This window comes from Mirounga angustirostris, unplaced genomic scaffold, assembly GCF_029215605.1.
Source record: "Mirounga angustirostris isolate CCGP_5_RB_7025 unplaced genomic scaffold, mMirAng1.0.hap1 SCAF_10, whole genome shotgun sequence".
Taxonomy (NCBI): Eukaryota; Metazoa; Chordata; class Mammalia; order Carnivora; family Phocidae; genus Mirounga; species Mirounga angustirostris.
The window spans coordinates 53995509-54023364 of record NW_026991718.1 but is presented as its reverse complement, the minus strand read 5'-3'; the positions used below and the strand labels follow the sequence as shown (position 1 = coordinate 54023364).

General features: G+C 34.3%; 1 protein-coding gene across 2 annotated transcripts; it reads left to right on the top strand.

Annotated features, from left to right (window-relative positions):
* Positions 1-7308: 7308 nt before the first annotated feature.
* ETAA1 (ETAA1 activator of ATR kinase) lies at positions 7309-27490 on the top strand. Of its 2 annotated transcripts, none has more exons than XM_045884875.3 (6): positions 7309-7667; positions 8865-8993; positions 9261-9337; positions 12354-12466; positions 12717-14761; positions 23202-27490. In XM_045884875.3, the coding sequence occupies exons 1-6, from the start codon at positions 7445-7447 to the stop codon at positions 23213-23215; spliced, it is 2601 nt and encodes an 866-aa protein (XP_045740831.1). In that variant the 5' UTR covers positions 7309-7444; the 3' UTR covers positions 23216-27490. The 2 variants fall into 2 exon arrangements, with proteins under 2 accessions (XP_045740831.1, XP_045740830.1); XM_045884874.3 differs by lacking the exon at positions 23202-27490 and adding an exon at positions 19763-21449.
* The last annotated feature ends 366 nt before the right edge of the window (positions 27491-27856 follow it).

The following is a 27856-nucleotide window of genomic DNA, read 5'->3' as shown; positions in this document are numbered from 1 at the left end:
CAAAAGAGTCTTTTACATTCATATGAAATACACCAATCATTTTTTCCAGGAGTCTGAAAGAAGGAAAAGCCTTGTTGAAAGGAAAATTTTCTTATGCTGTGAACTAGATTGATATGAGCAGAGTTACCTTGTAATATAAATTTTGCAATTTAACTAGCTTCTTTTCTATCCTTTTACATTCAAATCGATCTAAAATGTTATTTAAAGTTTTAATGTTTTAAGTGCTGTAAAATCACTCCTAAACAATCAAAAGCCATTTTTAGCTCTGGCGAGAGTATACTGTACAAATGAACCATTCACCAAAAGAACGATTTGCTTTTAGGACACTTTAAGCACCCCCAAGCATGCATTTGTCTGAACTAACGTAAACACTATTTAGAGTTGTAAAAATTTTAAGATTTTATTATTTTATTTACTGCAAAATAAATAAATCTCTAATAGTCTCAAGTATGGTTTAGGGGTGTTTTAAGTTAAAATTATGGTGACAGAGTGAATGACCTGGATCCTGCTGCTTGAAAAAGTCAAGGGCAATCTTTAAAATCAGGCCATCTTTCTGCTATTCATAAAAGCAAAAATTCATAGAGGACAACCAGATTCCATTACAGCCAGGGAAAAGAAAGTTTTAACCCTGAATAAGACATTTTGGGGCAGCTCAGTCTTTTCCCCCCAAGGTTTCACTTAAAGCAGTAGAGGAAAATGTCTTTTCAAATTACCTCTTTGATACCCACAACCATTATTCCTGGGTAGAGATAGGCCCAATGGGGGCTGCTTTTGAAATAATCAGTGGCACTGAATTCAATTAGTGTTAAGTGGTGCCTGCAGAAAGCACAGTGTGCAAAAAATACGTCCCACTCCAGAACTGAGTAACCCTGTTTTGCTTCCTTCCTCCTACCCACATCTACAGAGAGATCTCCCAAGGGTCGCTTAGTTAGAAAGGGTCCCTTCCTACTTGGAGCTACCTTTCCCAGCAACCATCTAATTTCTCAACCCTAGGAAAGTGCCCCAGGCTCTCTTGTCCTTTAACATTTACAGCTTGGTTTCATTTTTAAGCCTGTAACATATAGAGTAGCACTCTCCAGTCCAGTTCTCAGCTCAATTACTGAATTGAGAAGCTTAAAACTGATGAAAGCTTTGACAAATAGGTAAGATGAGGAAAAGCTGAAGAAACTGAAGTTACTTAAACTGGAGAAAGGAGAACGAGAGGTAAGAAAATCAGTGATGTGCTATAGCCAGCTGATCCTAGCTCTTGAGAGCTGATCGTTAAGTATTTAGGAATTAGCCTAGCAAACTGTTAAATACAGCCATTAATCAAAAGTAAATTATACACTCTTACATACTGCAAACAAAAGGAATACAAAGGGTCCAAGGAGACTTTAGGGGTGATGGATATATTCATGATTTTGATTGTAGTGAAGACTTAAGGAAGTATATATAATACTGCAGAATGATTGCTAAAACATTCCAAATCTTGTTTATTTCCTTGTGAAATTTTATGTAAGATTTAAATAAGCTTAGTCTTAATAAGTAAAGCCTTCATTTTTCTCATGGTATCTGTTCTTATATAGACAATGGTAGAGAAATTTAGAATCTCTGTTCTAGAGAATGGAAGCATGAGTTCTGCTGGTCAGTGATACTTTATTGTGCGCCATGGGTGAAAACTCACCTGGTCACTATAGCTTCATGATGGCACAGTTGGAAACCTCTCCAACCTACTCCGTAGCTCACTTGTAGGAGCTGAGAAAGCAAGTGGCATGATTGATCCAAGCCTGGAGGCCAGCAAGGAAAGTGTACTGGTGGGTTGAGAAGGTAAGGGAATTGTGGAAAGCAGTAAAATAGAGGTTGAAACATCATCCTGGAGTATGGGCTGGAAAGGCAAACAAACACAGTCTATATTTTCTAAACTTGTAGGTCTTTATAAAGAATGAGCCAAGAAATGTAAAAAAATAAAAATAAAGTGATTTTTAGATGACAGCCAGTGTCCACTATAATTTCTCAGATTCAGATAAATCACTAAAATATTTTAGCTCCCAACTCTACCTTTAAATGGGATTTTGTTACATTCTATTTTGAACTTTTCAAAATCATATCTCTTTAAGTTATTATAAAAACTGCCTAAGTCATTTATACTTAAGTGTGATTTTGTTAAAGTTTGCAGTTACCATCTTGTCCTTGAGAATGAGTTTGGTATCCTGCTTTGCAAACAGCATTTAAAGTAAAAGCATTTAGCAGCTGCCATTTCTCATGGCAATTTGCGCCTTCTAATAAAAACTGAAAAACAATTAGACTATAATTGTTGATCCTAAGCTTTGTTTTAGTTCAGCTTTTGTGGATATAAGGAGTATAGACTAACTGGCATTAGCTAGCACAAGGAAAGGAAGTTTACTGTAAGGGCTTGGATTGAAAAAGAAAAGAACTGGAATTACAATAGAACCTGGCCTTGGGATGCTGGAGCTGAATGGCTGTTCAGTTTCCAGGTATCAAATCTACATACTCATTCCAACTGTCCTGTCAGGTAACACTGTTCTACTACCTACAAGCTTTCTCAAAGTTTGTAGCCCTGCATGGTTTTGCACAAGGCCCTCTAGCAAATTCTTTCTTCAAATCTTCAAGAAATATGATGTCTCGATGTATCTTTTGTGGTCAGAGGTGGAAAGCCAGCCTATGGATTGGCTCCCAAAGTCAAGTGCCCACTCTAGTCCAATCAGTTTTACCTGACTGGGACTACCTGATGGGACTAAAGTCACCTAGGCAGAGGCTCTGGATGAAGCAGTTCCCACAGAAGAGGGATGGGCATAGTAGGTGATTTTAATTACAATTGCTAATAGGTCAGGACTGAGGAAAAATGGGCCCAATACCTACCCACGCTCATTTTGGGGTATCTTAGGAACATAGCAATAAGACTATAAAAATTTTCTACTCATTTTGTTGTCTGTTCAGTTTCTGTCAGTTGTATCTATTGATAATTGATATATTTGGCTATACAATTGCCAATTGATATATTTGGAACTGGGGCAGGGCTCTGTACACATAATGTGCTATTATGTAGCACATTATGATTTTCATTTTTTTTTCTTGAAACAAAGACTTCTCACAATTAGCCACCCAGCCAGCAGGTAGTATCATTGTGATATGACAAGGCAATCAATCCACATAACATCTCCTTATCAATAGACTCTCAATTAATTTTTGTTTAATAATCACTGTCAAGCTTATGGATAATTCCTGCAAGTAAACAAGTAAGAGTTTAACTTTGGTTTATCAAAAAATTTTTAGTTGTATTAAACCTTACGTGTATGTACATTGTATCCAAATGCCTAGAAATGCTAAGTTTTGGCATTTTGAATCATATTGCATTCAAATGTCTAGGAGACTTATCTTTTGTTTTTTAAAAACATTTTATCAAGGACTTAATTGTACTGTACTGATTTCAAGAGCTACATTTAGGAAGTACAGTTAATTTGAACTACATTTAGAACTGTAACAGATTGTGTGAATTAAGTAACTTCCAAGCTAAAACTTATGATAGCTTCCTACCACATAATGATTACAATTACAACCATTCTGGGTATGCTAAGGTAACAACACATGGCTGTTCTTTGGGCTCCAGTTGTTCCTTTTTACAAGGGTTACTTGGGCACTATAGAATTTGGACAGTAATGGGAAATTATTCATTGTTATTTTATTTGCAGTATTGATATGCTTTAAAGGATTACCACATGATTATTACTCCTATAGGCTTTATTAAATTCTTCAAACTTCAACTATTTTCTAAGTGTGAGGTGGATTCTTTTTAGGGTAAGTTAAGTCTTTTAGGCAGCTATGATGCCATCTATTTAATAAAGTGTAGCAAACGTGAACTTTTTTTTTGTTCTGCTTCTGGGATTCTTGGTCAGTTGATAGGTAGGTAGGAGAGATCCCCAAGAGAAATAACTATTCCTGTTAATTTGAACAATTGGAGTTTCATGTAGTTGATGTGAATTTTAAGAGATGTCACATTCCAAGCAGTCATATCCAGGTATAAATATATAAAACTAAATAATGGTTTAAAATATGGAGATTAAAAACAATCATGGCAAGGGAAATATCAGTAGAAAGTCAAGGACTGAGGAAAAAGAAGGGAAATATTTGGTCACATTGGTTTATATAAGTGTTAGAACTGAACTTCATATTTAGTTGTAGGATTTCTTTCAGCCAGACAGGGTAAATTACAAAGAAATACATTTCAGTTCCTCCGTGGAAACAAATATTTTTGCTTTACAAAAGTTTTAAAAATATTTTTATTGATAAATATAGTGTATACACGCAAAAGTACACAAAACAACATATTCCGCTCAATGAATTACCACAAAATCACAACTAGAACAAGAAAAAGAACAAAGCCAAAACACCAGATTACTGCCACCCTATTCCCTTCTAATCATTGTCCCTTCTCCCCCCCCAAGGTAACCATTATCCTGACTTTCATGGTAATCGATTCCTTGATTATTCTTTATAATTTTAACACTTAAACTTACAACCCTATACAACACCTTGCCTGTTCACATGTAAATGGAATTATACAGTATTCTTGGGATGTAATTGACTGGGAGTCTGGCTTCTTTTGCTCAACTTTATGAGATTTTCCACATTGTTGCAAGGAGTTGTGATTTTTCTTTTATGTTGCTATGTAGCATTTTGTTTATAGCTCAATATATTTAAGCCTTGTACTCTTGAAGGATGTTTGGCTTACTTCCAGGTTGGGGTGATTTTTAATTTTACTGCTAAAAACATTTTTATAAAATGTATCTTGATGCACAAGTGCATCATGCATTTCCATTGGTTATATTCCTCAAAGTGGGATTGCTAGACCAAAAACTGTTTTCCAAAACTGTTGTACCAAGTTACTCTCACCAGCAGTATGTGACAATTCCCATTGGTTGGGTCCTCAGGCTCTGAGTCCCTCACAGGCTGCAATCAAGGTAGTGGCTGAGGCTGTGGTCTCATCTCTGGTTCCCCTGATACCCCTATTGTCAGTCTTAATTTTAGCCATTCTGATGGGTGTTGAGGAGTATCACATTATGGCTTTATTTTTCATTTTCCTCATTACAAATAAGGTTGAGCACCTTTATACAAGTTTATTGATCTTTGAGATTTTCTTTTGGAGAGCCTGCTAAAGTATCTGACCCATTTTTCTTATTGATGGTCAATCATTTTCTTAGCAATTTATATCCGTTTTTCATATATTTTACATATGGGCCCAATTGGCATCTGGTAAATACCTTCTTCCAATCTGTGCCTTGCCTTTCATTCCCTAATGTTGTCTTTGGATAGACCTAAGTTCTTCAGTTATCAATTTAATGTACTCAAGTATATAATTTTTTTTTCATAGTTAGTGACATTTTTGTTCAATTTAAAAATCATTCCTGTCATTAGGACAATTTATAGACAGTTCCTAGAATGTTAATTATTTTATCTTTTACAATTAAATATATAATCAACTTGCATATCATTTGATCTGGGTTATGGTTTGAAATAGAGGTTGTTTCTTTTTTTCCCACAATGTGACTATCAAATCAACCAAGCACTGTTCATTATCAAAAAGTCCTTTTCCCACTGCTTAGGAGTATCACCTTCGTTCTTAAATCAAGTGTCCATTTATGTAAAGGTCTGTTTCTGAGCCATCTATCCTGTTTCTTTCATGTTTGTCTATCCTTTCACCATTGCCACAGTGTCTTAATTACCACGATTTTATACGTGGTACATACCAACTTTATTATTCTTCAAGAGATCTCCTTGGATATTTTTGGTGCTTTGCATTTCTTGGATATTTTTGGTGCTTTGCATTTCCATATACATTTAAAATAAACTTGTCATGTTACACCCCTCACCCAACCCCCCAGCAACACACACACACAAACCTACACTCATACACCTACTGCAATTTTGAATGGATTTGCATTGAGTCAATTTGGGAAGAAATAAGGTAAAAATATTGAGTCTTGCAACCATGAACATGATGTAATCCTCCATTCACTGTTGACCCTTGAACAACATGGGCTTGAACTGTGCAAGCCCACTTATAGTTAGTTTTGTTTTTTTATAAAGACAGCACAGTACTATAAAATATTTTTCCTATGATTTTCTTAATTACATTTTTTTAAAAAGATTTTATTTATTTATTTTACAGAGAGAGACACAGCAAGAGAGGGAGCACAAGCAGGGGGAGTGGGAGAGGGAGAAGCAGGCTTCCTGATGAGCAGGGAGCCCGATGTGGGGCTCGATCCCAGGACCCTGAGATCATCACCTGAGCCGAAGGCAGACGCTTAACGACTGAGCCACCCAGGAGCCCAGCATTTTCTTTTTTGTAGCTTACTTTATTGTAAGAATACAGCATACAATACATATAACATACAAAATACGTGTTAATTAACTATGTTATTGGAAGACTTCTAGTCAACAGCAGTAGGCTATTACTAGTTAAGTTCACGGGGAGTTAAAAGTAACAGTGATTTTTCAACTGCACAGGGGTCAGTACCCCTAACACTTGCCATGTTCAAGGGTCAATTGTATTTAGGTCTTCAATTTCTTTCAAAAATATTTCATATTCTCTGTAGAAATGTTGCGATTTTGGTTAAATTTATTTCTAGTTACTTGATATCTTGTATGCTATTAGAAATCATATTTTATTTTTTTAAAGATTTTATTTACTTATTTGAGAGAGACAGAGATAGCGACAGAGATGGCACTAGACGGGAAGAGAGGGAGAAGCAGGCTCCCGCTGAGCAAGGAGCCCAATATAGGACTCGATTTGGGGACTCCTGGATCATGACCTGAGCCGAAGGCAGTTGCCCCAGAAATCGTATTTCTTTAAAAGTCAGTGTTGTTTGTTCCTAATAGATTCAAACATAATTGGTCTTTGAATATTTCCTTCGTATCTGCAACTCCGCTAAATTAATTTATATATTTAATAACTTCTACACTTTTGGGATTATTCTATGCACACATCACCTATGAAAAAATAGCTAAAATTTTCCTTCCTAATCTATACCTTTTATTTCTTCTTTAAAATACTAAAGCCCACAATTATCTAAATCTGAGTAATGTGTAACTCCAGCTGTAAATACAGTAAAAAGGTGCCAGTGGATTCAATTTTCTTTCCACCTCCCATACTCTCACTCGACTGCTCTGACCAGCTCACTACTCCTTACATCACTTCCAATCCGGACGAGTCTGAGCCGAGCCCGGCGAGCTTGGAGGCGGGCTGCGGAAGCGCGCGCCGCTAGCACCCTGACCGCTCCGCCCCCTTGCCCAGACGCAGCCAATGAGCGGCTGCCTCTTTCGAGCGCCCTATCGGCCAAAATGGCGGCGGCCGTTGGCGCTGAGTCCCGCTTGTAGTTCCCTTGCCTTACTACTCCCCTTGCAAAATGTGAAAGGAGAAGGGGCTGGCGGAGGGGGTGTGTAGGCAATGAGTCGGCGAAGGAAACATGGGGACAGCCCTGGCCTGAAGAACACGCCGCGGAAAGCGGCGGCGGCTGAGGAATGCAGCTCGATGGTCGAGCCAGGGAAGAGGCGGCTGAGGTCGGCCCGCGGCTCAGAGCCCCGCAGGGCCGGAGAGACGTCTCCCCGGCCCGTGCCGCAACAAGAGCAGCCTCCAGCAGCCGCTTCGTGCAGTAAAAGTAACCCCGAGGGTGAGACGTCGGCAACGCGGCCTCTCCGGGCTTAAGCGCTGCAGCCCCACAGCCCCGCTTGCAATGGGCGATCCTAGGGTGCGGGTGGGGGTGGAGTCTTAGTGCTTGCTTTCTCTGGGCTTCTTCCCTCGTGAGTCCGAAAGGAACACGACGCCACTACCCCCATGGTTTTAGTCTCCGAATTTGAGCTCTGCCACGCTCTGTGTGACCACCCACTTGTTGCCCCTGGTGTAGGAACAGGCCCTGTGATTTACCTGTTTGAGGGAAGGAGGGCGGCTATTTCTATACTGCTCCTCCAGTCTTCAGCAGTGGCAGAGCAAGGAAAACTATCTGATAACCTGTTGCCTTCACTTTATTTCCAGGGGAATTGTGCCCCGCCCCGCCCCCGCAGACTTTTTGCCCTGACTTGCTTTAGTGAAGGGATCTTATAAACAGCTATAGCTCTCTCTCTCATCCTCAAGAGTCTGGGTGATGTCTCACTTCATTATGAATAAACCGGAAGTCCTGTGTATGATGTCCCTCAAAGTAGGAAACTAAGGGCCCCTGAATATTTCATTCTGGTCAATTTTTGGTGTTCTATTTTTTTAAAGATTTCCAGTAAATCCTGGTAGGAACTGAAATTCACACAAAAGCTCTTTCTTAAAGTGTGCTCTTAAAATACGACTTTTGTTACCTTATTTGTCTTTAGTTTACTCCCATAAGGCAATTCTGGAATGAACAAAAACAAAGGTCTGTAGAAATTTAAAAGTGATAGTGGACAAAACTTCACAGGAAATGGGTCGCTAAAGCTTTTTGAAGTAATTAGCATAAGTTGGATAGAATTAATGAAAGGGAGCTAAAAAGACTTTTACTGAAGTTTCTGCTGGGAGCTTTTTGATTTTCGAAATTACAGGTGGTTCCCAAAGCCTCCAAGTTCCAGTGGTAATGAATGGAGTGACTAGATTATACAGTAGTAGACATTCATAGAGCTACTGAGTTATCTTAAAATACTTGCTATTTACAGTGTCAGATTTGTGAAGTGTTACAAGGATTTTTATGTGAAACATTTCAGTTGTTATTAAAGTAATATCATCTCTGGGAGAAAATTTTATAGTTAGACTATAAAAAGTAATCTAAAGGATATGTGACATTGGGGTATTAGGAAGTAAAGTAATGCTTTACAATGCAACAATTGTTTTTTAATCTTATTTTATGTAGAAAGATATGAAACACCAAAGAGAGTGCTGAAAATGGATTTATTGTCATCTACCTTCAGTTCTCCTAATGATCCAGATGGACAAAATGATATCTTTTGGGATCAAAATTCTCCAATGACAAAACAGTTAGGTAATTTATTATTAATTAATATTTTTATCTGGGTAAATATTTGGCAAATGATTAGGATTTAACTATAGAATTTCAGTAGGGTAATAACAGAACTTTTATACAACAGATGTTCTTTGAGAAATCTTACGTGATTGGTATGGTACGCATGTGATGTCAGTGCATAGTGATCTAAGCCATGCTAATTAATATTGTTTTCTATGAAGTGACTCCTATTTTTAAAAATTAAGTTTTTTGTTTACCATTTATAGGAATGTCTTTGTTCTTTAGGTAAAGGAAGAAAAAAACAGATTTACACCACAGATAGTGATGAAATCTCACATATTGTTAATCGTATTGCTCCTCAGGTAAATATCACTAGTTTTATAGTTTATTTTAGAACTGTGAAAACTATGCCACTAGGCCCATGTATGAAAAATGTTGTCTTTTACAATTCTCTTTTCTGAAAATAGAGCACCAAAGGTTACTTTTACCTTTTGTACTACTGAAATACATGTTTTGAAAAAAGGAACATAATGTATAATTGGCAATATATATTTTCCTAAGCATATATCTTATATTTTAATTTTTTTAGAGTAATGAATTTTGACTAGAGCCTTGTGTTTATTTTGTGTTTAATGTTGTTTAACAATATATGGCATTATTTTTAAAGTTACTAAAATAATAGAATCAGACAATAAAAATTTAAACTTTTTAAAGTTTTTTTGTGATTGGTATTTGTTTACTGTCAATAGCACAATTTTTCCCCATTGAAACTGCTCTTCTTAATACTTGTGGACTAATCTGATCATTGAGAAATACTCATAAAAGTGGAAAGAACACTGGATTTGAAGTTCTCAGTCTGCCTCCTATATTGGGTGACCATAAGCAAGTCACTTAAGCTCTCAGAACTTTAGTTCATTCAGCCATAAACTAGAATTACTTGTCTTGCTCTCTCCATTGGACTATTATGAGGATTAAATTAGATAAAAATTCTTTGTAAACATAAGCACTATAAATGTAAGATTATTTTAAAGTTCATTATAATAATTAAATTATTTACTGTCATAGAACCATCTTCAAAAGTTTCTCTATCTTTATTTCAGTTCCTCTACTGCTTGAATGGAATAGAAATACAAGTTTAAGGCAGCCTGTATTCTGAACCTCTTTACTGTCCTCTCTCTTTTTCTTATTTAACAATATTTAAATTCAGAAAGCATCTAATTTTTGCTCAGTGTCCTCTTTGTAGGAAGTATGGGATTTTTCCTTGACATACCCTTGGATAGTGACTGTATGTTCACCATAAACAATAGATGGCATTGTTCCAAACTGTGATTACAAGGAATTACCATCATCCAGGTGGAGGAGACAGGAAATAAAGTTTTTCTTAGTGGCTGTAAAATATCCAAAATTACAATTAGCACAGTCAAAACAACTCTGTTGCTACTAGCTTTACATTCCATGTTCGGCGTGTCATAGAAATTCATTTTACATTCGGTTCATTAGTTAAATAGCTTTTATGCCATAATACTATTTACTTCATAAGTTAACAATAGATCTTCATTAATTGTGGGTTTCACATGAAAGAAGCATAATAAAATGTGTTTGGACTGGCCAGTTTAAATAGTGATAAAAAGATAGTTGAGTAAATTACTGGACCCTTTACCTAAGTGGGCTGGAAATAATAGCTCACATAAAGAAATAGAAACAATATGCAAGTGGTAACTTGTATATAAGAAAAAATACAGTGAAATTAGTTGCTTTTAAATGTTACTCTTTTCAACTAAGCACTTTTAAAGCATGTAAGTCTTTGGTAGTGTAAGATTGTCATGTTCTCAGAATGACATGTTCATGCTTTTTATTTTTAGGTGAGTTACCTCCTCAAGTAGTTATTTAAGTCACCTTGATATTTTCAGAGATGGCAATTTTTCCCCCCCCTCAAATATTCACTTCCATTTTCCCTGGACAATCGTTTCACTTTTTTGAGGGATACTTTTCATATAGTGTTGTTTATTTGAGGATGTGTATTTTTTCATAATTTTTATACAACTCTACACAGAATACTCTTTAGGATTAAATGAAGTAATGTGTTCAGATTCCTTATATAACACCTGGATTGTAGTTGGAAATCAATAAATTATGCAATTATTAAAGACATTTTTAAAATTTAACACAAATAGTATAAAAACATACACAGGGCCCTTGTATATATAAAATTGGACATAAAAAGTTGTCATACCTTTATTCTCTAAAAATTGAATGAATTTAAAAATACTTAGTAAATGGACAAAGGGTCCATAATTAAATCATTAAGAATATTTTCCCTAAATTCAAGGTTGTTGTTGAAACAAAAGTGAAAATATATATTGAGTCTGAAAGTAAAATTATTGATTACTGGAGTATTTTGTGAAGCTAAAATCTAGGTTCAACTGGACATCTAAGAAAACTGCTTGCTGAATGAGGATTTTAAAGTATCAAGTTGTAGAGATATTTTCATCTAAACCTAGTAAATAAATATAAACTGATAGCTTCTTCATGCCGAGCATTTTTCTGGGTGCTGATCATAAGATCAGTCCATGCTTTTAAGTATCCTATAACCTAGTGATAAGATTATTTTTAGCTTGTGTGATAGTTATTTATGTTCATTCTAAGTATTATATTCATTCTAAGTACAAAAATAGAGTGGAAAATGGATAAACCATTTGATTTGTTCATTTGTAACTAATGAATAAATTCAGTTTCTAATTTTTTTGCATGATCAGCTCACTGAAAGGAGTAGCAAAAACATCGAGGATTAAAATGGCCCTTTCTTTTCCTTAATAGTGGTTAAACTTCTTTTTCTGCTTTCTCTACTTATTTTTGTTCTTATCCCTGCCATATTCTTAGCATCAGTTCTAACCTTGCACTTGACTCAGTCCTGAGTTTAATTTTATGTGTTCCCAGTTCAGGTCAACATGGATTGTCCAAATTTAGATAAAGATTATAATGGGGATAGGGAAAATTTGGAGAATCAGGTGATACAGAAAGAATTCCATATGTATCTCTCTCTATTCTTAATAAATCAGTCGGTTTTCTCTTGGGAAAAAAAAAAACTGCTTTTACTGTTGAATATGCATATGTTAACTAATTAAATTCTTAAAACTTAATTTTTTAGAAAATAAGAAATTACCAGTTCTGAATGTTTTCACTTCCTGAAATGTAAAAGGATCACTTCTTACAGCTTGTTATTGCCATCCTCCAACTTCTCATTATTCTGGATTTGTTTAGTAACTATCACCTTACCAAAATTTTTTGCTTTAGGAAAACAATTCAGTGTAGTTAAAGTTTTTTCTTTTCTTTCTTTTTTTTGTTATGTAAATTTCTTTTTTTTCCCTTCTGCCAAAGGATGAAAAACCAACAACAAACTCCATGCTTGGCATGTGGATTGGTGCAACTGCTATTCCTTGTACTCCTAGTGTAGCAAAAGGAAAATCAAGAGCAAAAATCAGCTGCACAAAGTAAGTTCAAACTTTACAGTTTTCCCGAGATTCAGTGGAGTAAATATTTTTAATATTCTGTTTTGGCTTTGTAAATATATCAAAATGGCTATAAATTATATTTTTTAGTTTTGACATGTAAAATTTTAGACTTAAAATAATTGTTAAAATTTTGAGTTTTAATATATTAAAATATGCTTAATAACAGTTGAATATTTATAATGACCCTTAGAAGTTTTCTTAGTTATAATTTCTATAATTTTTTCAATAGGTTAAAAACACAAAATCGAGAGGAAGAACTTATGAAATTGGCTAAGCAATTTGATAAAAATATGGAAGAGTTAGATGTGATTCAAGAGCAAAACAAAAGAAATCATGATTTTATCCAGACAGTTGCAGAAGCAGAGACTTTAAGTAATTATAAAGATAATGTACAAATGCAGTTATTACATGATATAGGTCCTGAAATAGATAATTCTATAATAAAGAAGCCGATGAAAGAAAACACCAAAATGTCGGTGGTAAATGATCAAAATAGCAGTCAGAAGCCATTTGACCAAAATGCTGAAGCAGCCTTTAATGCCATTTTTGATGGCTCTACTCAGAAATGTAGCGGACAGTTCAGCCAAGATTTGTCAGATGCTTTTTTGAACACAAGTAATACCACCTTTGAAAAGAAAAGCGCTTTAAAAGAGGAGAAAATCATTATGAATGAAATTCTGGTCCCTGAAAAACTGCCAGATAAAACCCCAGGATCACTTTTTTGTCAAGTAGACACTCCTGGAATGACAAAATCATGTGTGACTTCTTATACTGAGAAGCCAGAAGCGTTTCATAAACACCTTGATGCATTTACTACCAGTGATTTTGAGGATGATTGGGAAAACTTACTAAGTAATGAACCTTTTGTTATGCAAAATGTCAAAATGTGTGAACTTTTCCCTGCTCCTAGAACAGCCCAGATTGCTGATCAAAAGCAAAATTATAATTTTAACAATAAAAATGATAAAAATAAGTCAAGAATGAATACAAGTCTAGATACCAGGGTAAGGGATTCAAAAATTTTACAGGATCTCCCTTCAAAGACATATAACAAGGAATTAATAGATTCTGGAAAATACGGGTTTTCACTAAACCCAAATGATAAACCAAGCAAATTACCATCCACTGGAAATAAAATGAAATTTGAGAAATCTTTCAATAAAACTGTTGTTCAAGACAAAATTCAAGACTGTACAGTTGCGTCTAATCTGACAAAAGTAAAAGAAGATATGCACACTAAATTTACTTCTAATGTAAATATTTCTGAAAAGTCAACTTTGAACACAGGATATTCTAATGAACAAAAAAATAAGTCCATTTATAATCAGTCTTTTAAAGCACCTGCTAATATAGATCATTTTGGCTCTGCAACTTTGGGCAATGAAACCAGTGTTTATAATCCAAATCAGACTAATACATCAAAGTTAGGTTCTTTCTTTGATGACTGGAATGATCCATCATTTGCCAATGAAGTTGTTAAAGCATGTCATCAATTAGAGAATACCTGGGAAGCAGATGATGTAGATGATGATTTATTATACCAAGCATGTGATGATATTGAAAGACTAACTCAGCAACAAGACATTAGAAAGGACAGCAAGATATCAGAAAGTAAACTTGAGATCAATAATAGTTCCAAACATGGAGCCGAAAACATGTTTACTACATCTAAAGAAAGTCAACTGGTGCAGTCAAAGCATTTGAATCTGAGCAGCATTTCAGGGCATACATCTTTCACAAATAGCTCACAATTAAATAAACCAGTGAAGACGGAAAAAAGAGAAATTTGTGGAAATTCTCCAAGCTTTTTAGGTGCTACAACTAATTTAACAATATACTCTAAGAACTCAAATTGTCAGATCAATAATCTACGTTATTCCTGGAATAACACTGATGTTCCAATACAAGTGAATAGTACTGAATCGGTTCTTATAGGAAATTCAAGTTTGAATGTGAGTTCAGATCATAGGAATACAGAAACTGCTACTTACAAGAAGAAATTAAGTACTCAGCATCTATCCCATAGGAGCACAACAGATGGAGCTAAGAGTGACCCTAACAGACCAGTTAGATTTCCTAAGTATACGTTTACAAAGATGAAAAATTCTCAGATTCTTTCCCAGTTCAATCAAAATTGTATACCAGCAAGTATTTCTGATACCAAAATTACACAGGGTTTGGAGAAAAATAAAACTGTCAGCCCATTTTGTGGGAAGACTGTTCAACAGCAGTCTTTGGTGAAACGTTCTGAATCTATGGAACAGCCTTCAAAAGGTATGTATAAAATAGTTTTCTTTGGGCGCCTGGGTGGCTCAGTCATTAAGCGTCTGCCTTCAGCTCAGGTCATGATCCCAGGGTCCTGGGATCGAGTCCCACGTTGGGCTCCCGGCTTGGCGGGAAGCCTGCTTCTCGCTCTCCCACTCCCCCTGCTTGTGTTCCTGCTCCCGCTCTCTCTCTCTCTGTCAAATAAATAAATAAAATCTTAAAAAAAAAAAAAAACAGTTTTCTTTGAAAATTATCACCTGGGAAAGTAGCTAAACTAGTTATTTGTTATATTGAATTTGTGTAACAATTTAAAAAATCATGATATTTAACTAGAATTCTTAAAGTGACTCTTAAAAATAATTATGCTCTAATATACAAAGGGTGTGTGATTTATGTTTTCAGAAGACTGCATTAGATTCTTAGCTTTTAATACAGTGACTAGCATATGGTAGGTACTCAATAAATATTTGTTGAATGTTTTCTGAATTGTTTCCTAGAAAATTGTAGTTTAGGTAGATATATTGCTGTGAGATTGTGTTTACTAAATGTCTCATTGTTTTAAAACTTGAATAATCTTATTCCTATGTTTAGCAGAACATTGAGGTGAACGATATTTGAAAATTCAGAGCATTCTAATTAAACACATTTGCTACTATAATATCTGATATAAAACTCTGTTAGTTGTGATGGTTAGAACTGTAATTTACTAAGTACAACCGGTCATCTTTGATTCTTCTGATTCCTCTCCCACAATTCTATCAAGTGCCATTGTTTCTACCTCAAAAAAAAATACATCTCAAAATTGTCCATTTTTCTCACTCTTAATTGCTACCACCCTTGTCCAAGCCAACATTTTTTGACTAGATTGTAGTTCTTTTATCTGTCCCTTTTCAATTCTAGTCTCCAAACAGTAGGATAATCTTTTAAAAAACAAACAGGCAAATATGGCATTCCTGTGCTTAACCACAGCCTTCAATGATGGCCCATCATTTTTCAAATAAAATTCCAACTCTACACTGATTTATAAGGCCCTGGATTACCACTCCTTAGCCTGTCTGTCTGCTTTTTTATCTCACCTACTAAGCTTCAACTACACTAGCTATCTTTTTGGTTCCTCAAACAGAATGGTTTCTTTCCTAGTTCAGGAGATCTGACTGTGCTATTCCTAACTAAAACTACTACTTCCCAGCATTTGACCCCCCCCATTCCTGTCTTTTGGTTGCTGCTTTTTTATCCTTAGGTCTCATTTTAAGTATGACTTCCTCATAGAGACCTTCCTTGAACAACCTATAAATAGGTCTTTTCTTTGTTATTTTCCATCCTTTGTTTCTTTTATCACAATTTCCAAGCAAGTATTGATTATTGTCTGTCCTATCTGTGAATACCTAGGCATACCACAGTATCTGCCACTTAGAAGATGTTTAGTAAGTATTTGAATGAATATCATGCAATATAATGTGAAAAATCTGTTATTCACTGACGTTGTAATGTTTTTTAAAAAGGACTGTGTCTGGCATAACTACTTGTACATCTTAATGCCCAGTTCTTTCTCACAGCCTCATGTTTTCACAGATGCTGTTTCCTTCACCAGAAACACAGTGCCCCACATTGCATATACCAAATCTGCCCAGCCATTTTCCATTTGTCCTTTAAAACACAATATGTTTCTGTCCACCCAGATAATTTAGCTTCACTTTCTCTGGGTTTCTCCAATACCCAGTGTTAACTTCTGTTATAGCATTTACTATGCTAGCTTGTAATTATTGATTTTCTTAATCAGTCTTCCTCACTGAGGGCTAACATTAGGATTCTTATCTATTATGTAGATTAATGCTAATAAGGTGAGGGAGTCTTTGGCTCCTTTTAGCATTAGATCATTGTTTTCTATTTAGACTCTAGATGATGATTTTGTTGGCATTACTGCTACAACTTTCCTATTTAAGTGATCCCACCCTTTTTTTTTTTTTAACTTGTAACAGTAATATGCTGGTTGTTTAAAAAGAAAGAAGACAGAATAGATTAATTTGAAGTGAAAAATTAAATTCTCTATTTCTCTTTTCTCACAGCCATTCCTCAGGGAAACCACAATTAACAGTTTGGAATACATCATGTAGTATTTTCTGTGCATATAAAAGCGTGCATGCATGTTTGTGTGTATGTATATGTGTGTATACCTACACATTTATTTAATCAGATGGAATTATGTACTATGTACCTACCCTTTGACAACTTGGTTTTGCCTTCATCTAATATAGCTATCTTTTCCTGTTATTCATATAGTTTCGCTTCAGTCCTTCTAATAACTACATAGTATGTTATTATATGGATGTACCATGATTTATTTAACTGTTTCTCTATTGATGGAAAGTCCAGTTTGGTTGCATTTTTTGCATTACAAACAATCCGCCAGTGAATATACTTCTACATAAATTTCTCCATGCTCCTATGATTGTATCTGTTAATTATTGAAAAATTTATGTAAGAGAATGTTTTGAATTTGATGGATATCACCAAATCTTCCCCAAAAGTTACATCAATTTATATTCTTATCAACATTGACAATGAATATTTCCCTACATTATAGCCTTGATATTTTGAAACTTTTAAAAATTGTGGTCAATCTATAATTTAAAATATTTAAATTTATATTTAAATAAGTGTAATTAATTGGACCATACTCTCAACATGAATTTAGTTACATATAGTTATAACTATATTAAAAATGACTACATCTCTGCAATATTTGAGTTTTCCCAAAACTACTATCCTATCTGCATTTTTTATGGGTGGATAATCTCTTTCAGTTTATCTTATCAATTTTTTTAAGTTTACTGATAGTACCTAATCTTCTAATTAACATTAATCTTCTTGATATTGTCTGTTGTTTCTACTTTCTTTTACTTTGTTATGTAGCAAGCTGCTCTCCAGAGAATGTCTCTGAAACAAAACCCATTTAACTACCTCATTGCTGTAAGACAGGGTTTGGCAAACCATGGCCTATCCAAATCCAGCCCATAGCCAGTTTTTGTACAGCCAGCATGCTAAGATGGTTTCACATCTTAAATAGTTGAAAAAATCAGCAGAAGAGTAATATTTCATGACCTTTGAAACTTATATGGAATTCAGATTTCATTGTCCCTAAACAAAGTTTTATTTGAACATAGTCACATCATTTGTATTGTCCATGGCTGGCTGTTTTCATGCTACAATAACAGAGTTGAACAGTTGCAACAAAAGACCATATGAACTTCAAAGGTTAATATATTTACTTTCTGGCCCTTCACAGATTTTTTTTTTTCTTTTTTGCTGACCTCTGCTCTAGGATAAAGATTAAGAAGAGCCACTTTTGCTTTGTATCTTGTAATAGTTTGAGACTTTACCATGTATTTTTATTGAAGATTGAGTTAAAGGAAGAGCTGATGGGAGAAATGGATGACTCTCTCTAAGTCAAAAATTCATAGTGTGACTTTATTTACATCATTTGAAATTATTTTCCAAGAATATCACCAAGCCAGTTGTAAAACCAGTTTTAGAGAGCTATGTTCTTTTCTGCTGGCATGGATTATTAACCTGTTTTCCTTCCAAACTTATGGTCACTTCAATTGTGTGTGTGTTCTGAGTTTTCGTTTCTCAGCTTTGAGACTAAAATATTAGATAATTAGTCAAGCTAATTATAAAGTATCTTGTAGCATCTTTCTGTAAGGAAAAATAGCTACAAATCTGTGAGATAATTAGTTTAGGAAATAAATAAGGCATCAGAGTAATCTGGGGAGTTTATCTAAAATATTTACCTCTTACCTTGAACACCCTCTCCCATTTCCAATTATACCAAGAAAGGAAGGGGAGACAGATAATTTATTTTGGACAAATAATCTCCCTTAGTTAACAAGGGAAATGTCTTATAACAAAATCTGAACCTTTGTCTAGATGGTAGTGTAAATAATACTTCTCTGCCAACAGTACTACAGATTTATATTCTGTGAGAGGCAGATTTTACAACATAAACAGTTTTACCAGTACAAGGTCATGTAAATATGATTTAAGGTGATGGTCTTAATTTTAAAACATCCTTTAAATGAGAAAATACGTTTGCTAATTTTAAAGTTTGATTATTATTACCATTATGTAGATAATCTAATATTTTAGCTTAAAGTGACTAAACTGTGGAATTAAATTCATTTTATTAGAACTTAGTATTTTGCATAGATATAATTGGATATATTATTAAAATCAAACTTAACTATTTTCATTAATTTAAAACACACTGTTTATTTTATAGTATATTATCCCTGAAGTATACACTAAAATATGCTGCATAGGAATATGTCAGAATGCCTCACATTTCTGTATACTTAAAAAGACATTCAAATTGAAGATTTTACTCAGATATTCTCCTTTTTGAAATAATTTTCTAATGTTTATATAAAATGTATTCTCCAAATAAAAATATTTGACAGTGAATTATATGCTTATTGTCATGATAGATTTCACTAGATCACTCTAAAACATTTTTCCTCAATGGCTAAAATGAAAATCTTGGAGCTCTATAGAGGGAAAAAAGTTGGTGTGAATATTAATATAGCTTTTCAGTAAAAACACACTACTTGAGGTATTTGTATTTAATTCATTATATTTTGACTGCTTTTTTACTAAAGTGTATATAACATTTAAAATCCCAGTTTTTAAAAAAATATTCATTTGTGAATTATATAAATTAGATGTCCTTATTTACAAGAATTATGTGCTAGGAAGTTAAAATGTAGAGTTTAATCAAATGAACTTTATGACATTTTGAAAAGGTATATAAAATAAGGACAGATTGATCAGTGCTTGATTTTCTTTTGGCTAGAGCACTGTATCTGTAAGTGGAGTATCATATATAGTAGTTTAGTGTGAAATAGTTATACCAGTATGGCAAGTCTGGATAATAAAAAAGTAAAAACTAAAACTCATATTCAGGATGACTTTACAGTCTATAAAAGTAATATCTATATTTTGTTTAATTTTTAGAGGAAGAAGAGAAAAATAAAAAGTATTCTCCTGAAGAAATTCAAAGAAAAAGACAAGAAGCACTGGTTCGAAGAATGGCCAAAGCACAGGCATCATCTGTAAAGGCAGCTCCCACTTAACTTGATTTCTTTTATGAAATATTAGTTGGAAGATGTAACAACAACAGTTAATAGCTATCTGTGATAGGAAATATTTTTTCTTGATTTCTCTGTGAGAAATTTAATGCTGACTTATAAAGCATGGACTTTTTTTTTTTTATGGACTTCTATTTTATTTAATAAATCAATGTTGCAATTCAATGAAACCTTTCCTTGGAGAGGTATGTGAAAATAATTGCATAAAAGTTTTGGAAATTCAGGAGAGTTAGCAATTATGTTGTAGAATTATACAGAGTAAGTAGTTATATTTTTAAATATTGTGGATCATCCAAAAGTGGTAATCTACTAATTTTTTTATCATAGTAACTCCCTAATACAAAGCTTCAACTCACTAAGTTTTAAGATTTTATTTTTTATAGTTTTACTTTCAGTAACTGTTTCTAAGTTTTTTATACATTTCTGAATCTTAAAAACACTTTCATATTTTTAGGAACATGGTTGGTGGGAAATGACTTCAGTTTATTTGTCAGTAAATCACTTTTTAATTCCTAATCTGAAATAGATTTTAATTTTATTTTTCTAAAACATGATGTATTTTGGAAACTTTCCACTATTTTTAGGGAAAATGCTGATTTAAGAAGTTTAGAAAAAAGAAAGTAGACTGGCTATATAAATAATACAGTATTATTAACATTTAGAACTGTCAGAACCTTTAGATATCATCTGGTCCAACTTCTTTTTTGTATAGGTGAGAAATGAATACTGTTATTCTGAAAATCACAGGGCAGGTTAAAGCTGTGCTGAAATTAGAATGATTGCTTTCATTCTAATCAACACCTAGACAATTGTACCATTTTCTTCTGAGTATTAATTAGTATATAAAATAACTTGTTTGTAGGAGCATTAATTATTTCATAGTATAAAACTAAAAAAAATAGTAACTCAAAGTACATTAAGGACTGTTTAATAATAATGCTCATTGTTTTGTGTATTAAAGAATTCATTCCAGAATATAAAAATGAGAATCTTTCTCTTTTTAGTTTTCCTATAACTATTTAATTTTCCCTTAATTAGTTTTCTCACTTTACTAATTTGTTCATCTCTATTACTCTATTTTTTTCTTTTTGTCTGTTTAGAATTCACTAAGCCAGAAAATCTAAACAGAGGTCATAAGGGCAGTAAAGATGCTTTATTTGTCCTAAATGGCTTTGGGAGACTTGATGAAAGGTATAGATGCAAAATACCTATTAGTGCATTTACCACTATTCAGGTGTCTTAGAGCTATGATAATATCAAAACAATTAAATGCATTTTAAGGTATGACTATATAGAGATATATCACTCTGACAGTTGTATTTTCATATCTACAGTAGAGTAACACTGTAACACATTCTTCTTCCTTTAGGTATTATTGGAAACAGTAGGGGTTAGTGGCCCTTCAGTGAACACACACAGGGCTGTATAGATAGTTTCTCTAGGTTGGCTTTTTCCAAACTCTAGGAAATCTGTTTCTACACAGAGGAGGAGTAATTGGTAGGCCTGACAGCTTAATTCTAGCTCAAGCTTGGCTGCTGTTTATGCATCTCAGGCTGGCTGTGGAAAAACTGACATTAATAATGCCATGATTGCAGGAAAGTCCACTGCAGAATAGAGCCCATCTATCACTACTCTTTCTCTCTCTTTTTTTTTTTTAAGATTTTAATTATTTGACAGAGAGACAGCGAGAGAGGGAGCACAAGCAGGGGGAGTGGGAGAGGGAGAAGCAGGCTTCCTGCTGAGCAGGGAGCTCGACGTGAGGCTCAATCCCAGGACCCTGGGACCATGACCTGAGCCGAAGGCAGATGCTTAATGATTGAGCCAGGCACCCCATCACTACTCTTTCTTGCTGCAGCCAGGCAACCCTGATCCCAGGAAAACTTGGGTTGCTTATTACACAGAGTCAGTTGTATGCAGGCATGTACCAACCTTGGGAAACAGTGCTTATATCACTTAACTTTTACATTCCTGAGAACAGAGGCACCTTACTCATCTCTGTCTACCCAATACTGATATTCAATGGTTACTTATTAAATATTTTATGAATTTAGATATATTCTGATGGCAAAGTTCTGCCTTCCCCTCCTTAAAGCAGTTTGACTCTGATTCCCTGAGCTATTCAGTATTAGAAAATGTTTCTAGGAACAATTAAAATTTAGCCTAATACTGATTAGTCTAAGTGACAATTTATCTAAAGTCTAACTATGATCTTCAGTTCTTGCCGGAATGTGATGATCAGAATCACTTGTGGGACTCAAAAACAAAACAACAAACGTGTGTTGTTGTGCCTTCTTTAGACTTCATAAAAGTACATCTAGGGGTAGATTTCAGATATGTGTGCTTTTAAAGTTCATTGGCTAATAGCCAAGAGGGTTGAAAAGAAACTGTAATTGCTGTTCTATAAGTTGCTAAATGTTTTATTTACCATGCACAATTTTAAGAAATTACCGTAACTAATTTGCTTCTCAAAACAACTATGTAAATAACACTTTTACCGCCATTTTACAAAAAAAAAAGAAGCTGAAGTAAGCATATTAAGGGATATTCTCAAGGTTACACAATTAGAAAGTAGTTGGAGCTCGAGTTTGCACCCAAGCAGTCTAATTTCAAATACTGTGATCTTAACTATTGAGTGTACTGTCATTCTTGGAAACTATTCATAAAAATCACTTGTCTGTGGAAATTATATGTACAGGAAAGAATTGTTACATTTCAGGCAAGTGTGCCAAAAAAACTCACTAGAATTCTATAGCTTAACTGTATAGCTCAGGAGAATTGTTGTTTACAGTCCAAGTCGCTGTTATAGATGACTCCTATCCTTTATGTGTACATGAGCAGGTGGGTGTGTACTGATTACATGAATCCACACAGAGATCTCCTTCTTTTTCATTCAACCACTAAACAAAAGAGTAAAGAAATACATAAAATGTATAGCTATTTAAAATGTCTTCATTTTACCTCACTATTTTACTAACTTCTGGGTGTTCTGGTTTTAAATCTATTAGGGAAACCTTAATTGCCTAGTCTAAGATGAAATGGCATACCTCAAGCTGCTAGTAAAACTCTGATCCAAGTAATAAAATCAAGGTTTCTGGTTAGATTCACACTATATAGAAGAGGGGTATTCTGCACTTAATTTGTTACAATATGTTACTATTAAATCCAAGCTCACACAGATTGTAGTTGGGAAAAGGAAAAGTATTTTAATAGTGTTTTCAGATAAGTATAGGTATTCTTTTCTGATATTACACAAAAACTCAGGAAGTGATAATCTATTAAAAGATAGCTCTAACTTCTGTTTCCAGCCAAGATGGAATAATGAGGACTGCATGTACACTTCTTGCTGAAAGAACCAAATAAACTACATGGAAAAGTGGATTTCAAGACAACCTGAGAATGAGGAAACAAACAAATAGAGCCCTACCATTTTCCCAGCTTACTGCCTTGAGGGAGTTTCCAGACCATGATGCAAGGAAGAATTGAGGAACAGCCCAGTAGACATCATGAGTGAGAAATGGAGCTGAGACACTAGGGAGACTAAGGTAGCTAGAGTTCACAGGACAGAGTACCTGTGAGAAGAGAAAACTGAACTCCAGAGATCTGCAGATGATCCCCTTTGATAATTAAATTCAGTACTGATTAGCACATATATGTGAGGAAATGGAAGCTGGAGAAAGACATGATGGGATTAAGAGGGAGCAAACATTGTCCGGTGCTCACAAGCATCTAGTAATAATGCCAGTTCTTACCAACCAAGGTCACTGGGTAGTTACTTGCCTGAGTAGTAGGGAATGATTTGCCCTAGGTTGCACTGCTCTGGGCCCACCCAACAAATCATAAAAGCAAGGTCAAAAGGGATCAAACCATTCCCACAGAACAACTGCATGCTAGAACAAAGTGTAAAAATACTTCTAGAAAAACAAAAATACCCAGCACCTATGAGATAAAATTAACAATGACTGCCCTCTAATTAAAGATAACTAGGCACGCAAATAAGCAAAAACAACCTATAAGAAGAATCAATTGAAACAAACCTGTATCTGATATAGATGTTAAAACTTAACAGGATATTAAAATAGCTACAGTTATTAAATGTGTTCAAAAAAGTTAAGTAGAAACATGGAGGATATTAAAAAGACTAAACTCAAACTTTTACAGATGAAAGCTAAAATGTCTGAGGTGAAAATACACCATATAGGATTAATGGCAATTTACACACTGTAGAAGATTAGTAATTAGTGAACTTGACATATCAATAGGAATTATTCAAAATGAAAAAAATTTAAGGAAAAGAACAGTGAGTTGAATAATTTCAAGTAGCCTAATGTATGGTTAGAGTCTCTGAAGGAGGAAGTGGGGGGAGAGTATACAGGATATTTGAAATAATGACCTAACAATTTTCAGACCTTATGGAAACTATTAACCCGCAAATCCAAGATATTCAATGAACTCCAAGCACAAGAGATATTAAGAAAACTATGAAGCCACATCATAGCCAGTATAAAATCATGAAAGCAATAAAAAAGAACAAAGGGACAAAGATGAATATAACATCAGAATTTTCATCAGAAACAATCTGAGAAGACAATGGAGAAACATCTTTAAAGCACTGAAAGGAAAAACCTGTCTATCTAGAATTCTATACCCAGCAAAATATCTTTCAAAGTCAAACATGAGATAAAGCTGCTTTCAGACATATAAAATCTGAAAGAATTCATCACTGGCACTACAAGAAATACTAAAGGATGTCTTTCAAGCAGAAAATGATAAATGAAAATGTGGGTTTACATGAGGGAATGATGAACACTGGAAATGATAACATGGGTTAATATATGAGTTTTAAAAATTATTTAAATCCTTTAAAAGAATTGACTACTCATATAAACATAACAATGTTGTGGGGTTTATAACATAAAAGTTAAACATGACAAAAGCATAAAGGCCAGTAGGAAAAAAAATATGAAAGTAGATAGTCCTAGTCTTGCACATTTTGGCATGCATGGGTTTCAGTTACGTAACACCAGTTTCCTAACAACGTAGTTCAAATTTCTGTTAACACAGTATATTAAACTGTGAATACTTGCATAAAGTACAAACTTTATAGCTATCTCAGTCCACAAATCACTACATAAATAACATGTGGATTATGATGCATGATCAATCATGTCATTTGTGACAACCGCCCAGTTGACATTATTCCCAGTTCAGAGCTAAGGAGATAGGGGTTCAGTTTTTCTATCCTGAGCTATACCCTGTTTTAAGACCAGTTCAGGCTGACTCCATATCTCAGGATCTTTCCACAGTAAACCATTATTCTCATGGAACCCAACATGGGGCTTGAACTCAAAACCCTGAGATTGAGAACTAAGCCAAGACCAAGAGTTGGGTTCTTAACTGACTGAGCCACCCAGGCACCTCCCCATTATTTGTAAATTCATCCATTCTTTTGCTGTGATTGGTTTATGGTGTTTTATATAGGGCTTCTTGTTTTTGTTTTGTTTTAATACAATTGGAATTACATTAAATAAATGAAAATTTTAAATGTTTAATAGAAAATATTTCCTTCTTTGGTATGAAGGATTTAGTAGTATATTCTAAATGCAAATATAGAAAACATTGTTTAAATGCTGAAGAGCTCCTGTTCCACTTATTTATTTTTTTTTTTAAGATTTTATTTATTTATTTGAGAGAGAGGGAGCACAAGCAGGGGGAGTGGCAGAGGGAGAAGCAGGTTCCCTGCTGAGCAGGGAGCCTGAGGCAGGGCTTGATTCCAGGACCCTAGGATCATGACCTGAGCTGAAGGCAGACGCTTAACCAACTGAGCCACCCAGGCACCCCTCTTATTCCATTTATAACTTCTAGTCTGGGAGTACTCTCTGGAAGGCAGAGTGAAACATATGGATAAAACTCCTTGACACTATTTAGTAACCTCAGATTTCTTTGTGGTTTAGTGCTGTTTCAGCTGTGCATTCTCCCAAAGTCATTATCTCTACATCCCAGTACACAGAAAGGAAAATTTAAGCCATAGGGACAATCATGCTTTAAACTCTTGGGAATTAAAACCCCACATCTCTAAATTATAATTATTGCCAAAGCTATTGAAATAGCATTTCCAGAACTTGGTAATGGTGTACTTAGAAAGAGAACCACAGTTCTGGGCTCTAGACATTTTCAGCACTTGTGGATATGGCTTTTCCTAATGAACTTTTCGAGTAAGTCATCAAGCTGTTAATCCTCTGCTTTAGATTTCAATTGACAATATCTTTCTTTCTTTTTTTTTTTTAAAGATTTTATTTATTCATTTGACAGAGATAGACACAGTGAGAGAGGGAACACAAGCAGGGGGAGTGGGAGAGGGAGAAGCAGGCCTCCCGCAGAGCGAGGAGCCCGATGCGGGGTTCGATCCCAGGACTCTGAGATCATGACCTGAGCCGAAGGCAGATGCTTAACGACTGAGCCACCCAGGCGCCCCGACAATATCTTTCTATAGTCTGTGGTAGTACACTTACAGACTCAAAGATTTATGTTAATAAATTACACCTTTTACTTGGTTCTACCAATACACTTTTTGTGATGTTGAAAGTGTTATTAGTGGTTCAAAAAAACCCACAAACCATATTTTTGCGGGGTAGGGAGTTGAAGAAGTATAGCTTACTTTCATTTATAACAAAATGTTTGTAGAGAAAAAAAAGTACCACGTAGAGGTACTCAACTAGTTATTTGAATACTTTGAATACAAGTATCTTTGAAACAAAAATAAACATAAAATATTAACTGATTTTTTTAATGTCTCAAGATTTATTTTTTGTGAATTGTCACCTTTACATGAAACAATATCTAATTTGTTATTGTTTCTGTTTCCATTACAGAGTTACTCTGTTTTCTTAGGCATACCCTTAGTATGTTCCTGCCTCAAAATTCTAATATGCAAAAAGGAATTGTGTTTATTATTCACTTAGTTAGTACTTTCATTTGTACCTCACATTTCAGGGTCATTTTAAAAAACAACTAATTGCTAACACTTATTGAGCACTGACATAAGAATTTGATATGCATTATTTCATTTAATTCAATACTCCTATGAAGAGGATATTGCTTCATTTTGTAGATAAGGAAATACATAAACATAAGGAAACATAAAGTGTTTAAACTTGTTCAAGATCACATAGCTAATAAGTGGGAGAGCCAGAATTCAAACCAGCCTGGCACAGTGTTCACATCTTAATCATTACTCTATTGTTTAGCATAAAAAATGTGAAATCCACATTGTATAGATGAGGAAATTGAAACTCAAATGAGGTTAAAGGACTCAGTCAAGGCCATATTCATGGCTAGAGCCAGTACATAGTACATAATAGATGACTATCATTTATAGGAATTGCGTGGGTTATTCTTTAGTTAAGATCCTTTTTGTTAAAATAATCACTTCCTAATTTAACTTTTGTGTAAATGTATATTCACACACACACACAAAACTGATTACAGATATATGCTTTGTGTTAGAAATATTAGAAATAACCACATAACTTATTGCCATGATTTGAGGTAGCATAACATATGTATATGTAGCATAACCTATAAGCTTTATATAACCTTATACTATACTTAAAGCTTATAGGTTATTACTTATATATAATTAATTTAAACCAAATTATAAAGTTATTGACTTAGAAGTTCCTTGTTAACTATATTTTTATTGTGTTATTTCAACATTTGAGAGGAGTTTACTTTCCTACATATAATTATTACCTATTAGAAAAATGAGCACAATTTTCAAAAGATATTTATAAGAATATTTGGATTATGTAACTTCAGGCTTTTAAACTATATTTGCTTAACACACACACACAAATACACACATACACAGATGATCACAAGAATATTTTTTACTTAAGTAATATATATATGTAATATATATACATATATATATGTTATATGCTTTATATATATATGAATTACT

What these genes read in the sequence shown, in the direction of transcription:
- ETAA1 (XM_045884874.3), top strand. Translation starts at nt 7,445, where the DNA reads ATGAGTCGGCGAAGGAAACATGGGGACAGCCCTGGCCTGAAGAACACG. An exon ending in TCCAATGACAAAACAGTTAG is followed by an intron (nt 8,994 to 9,260) that starts GTAATTTATTAT and finishes TTTGTTCTTTAG; the next exon opens with GTAAAGGAAGAAAAAAACAG. An exon ending in TTAATCGTATTGCTCCTCAG is followed by an intron (nt 9,338 to 12,353) that starts GTAAATATCACT and finishes CTTCTGCCAAAG; the next exon opens with GATGAAAAACCAACAACAAA.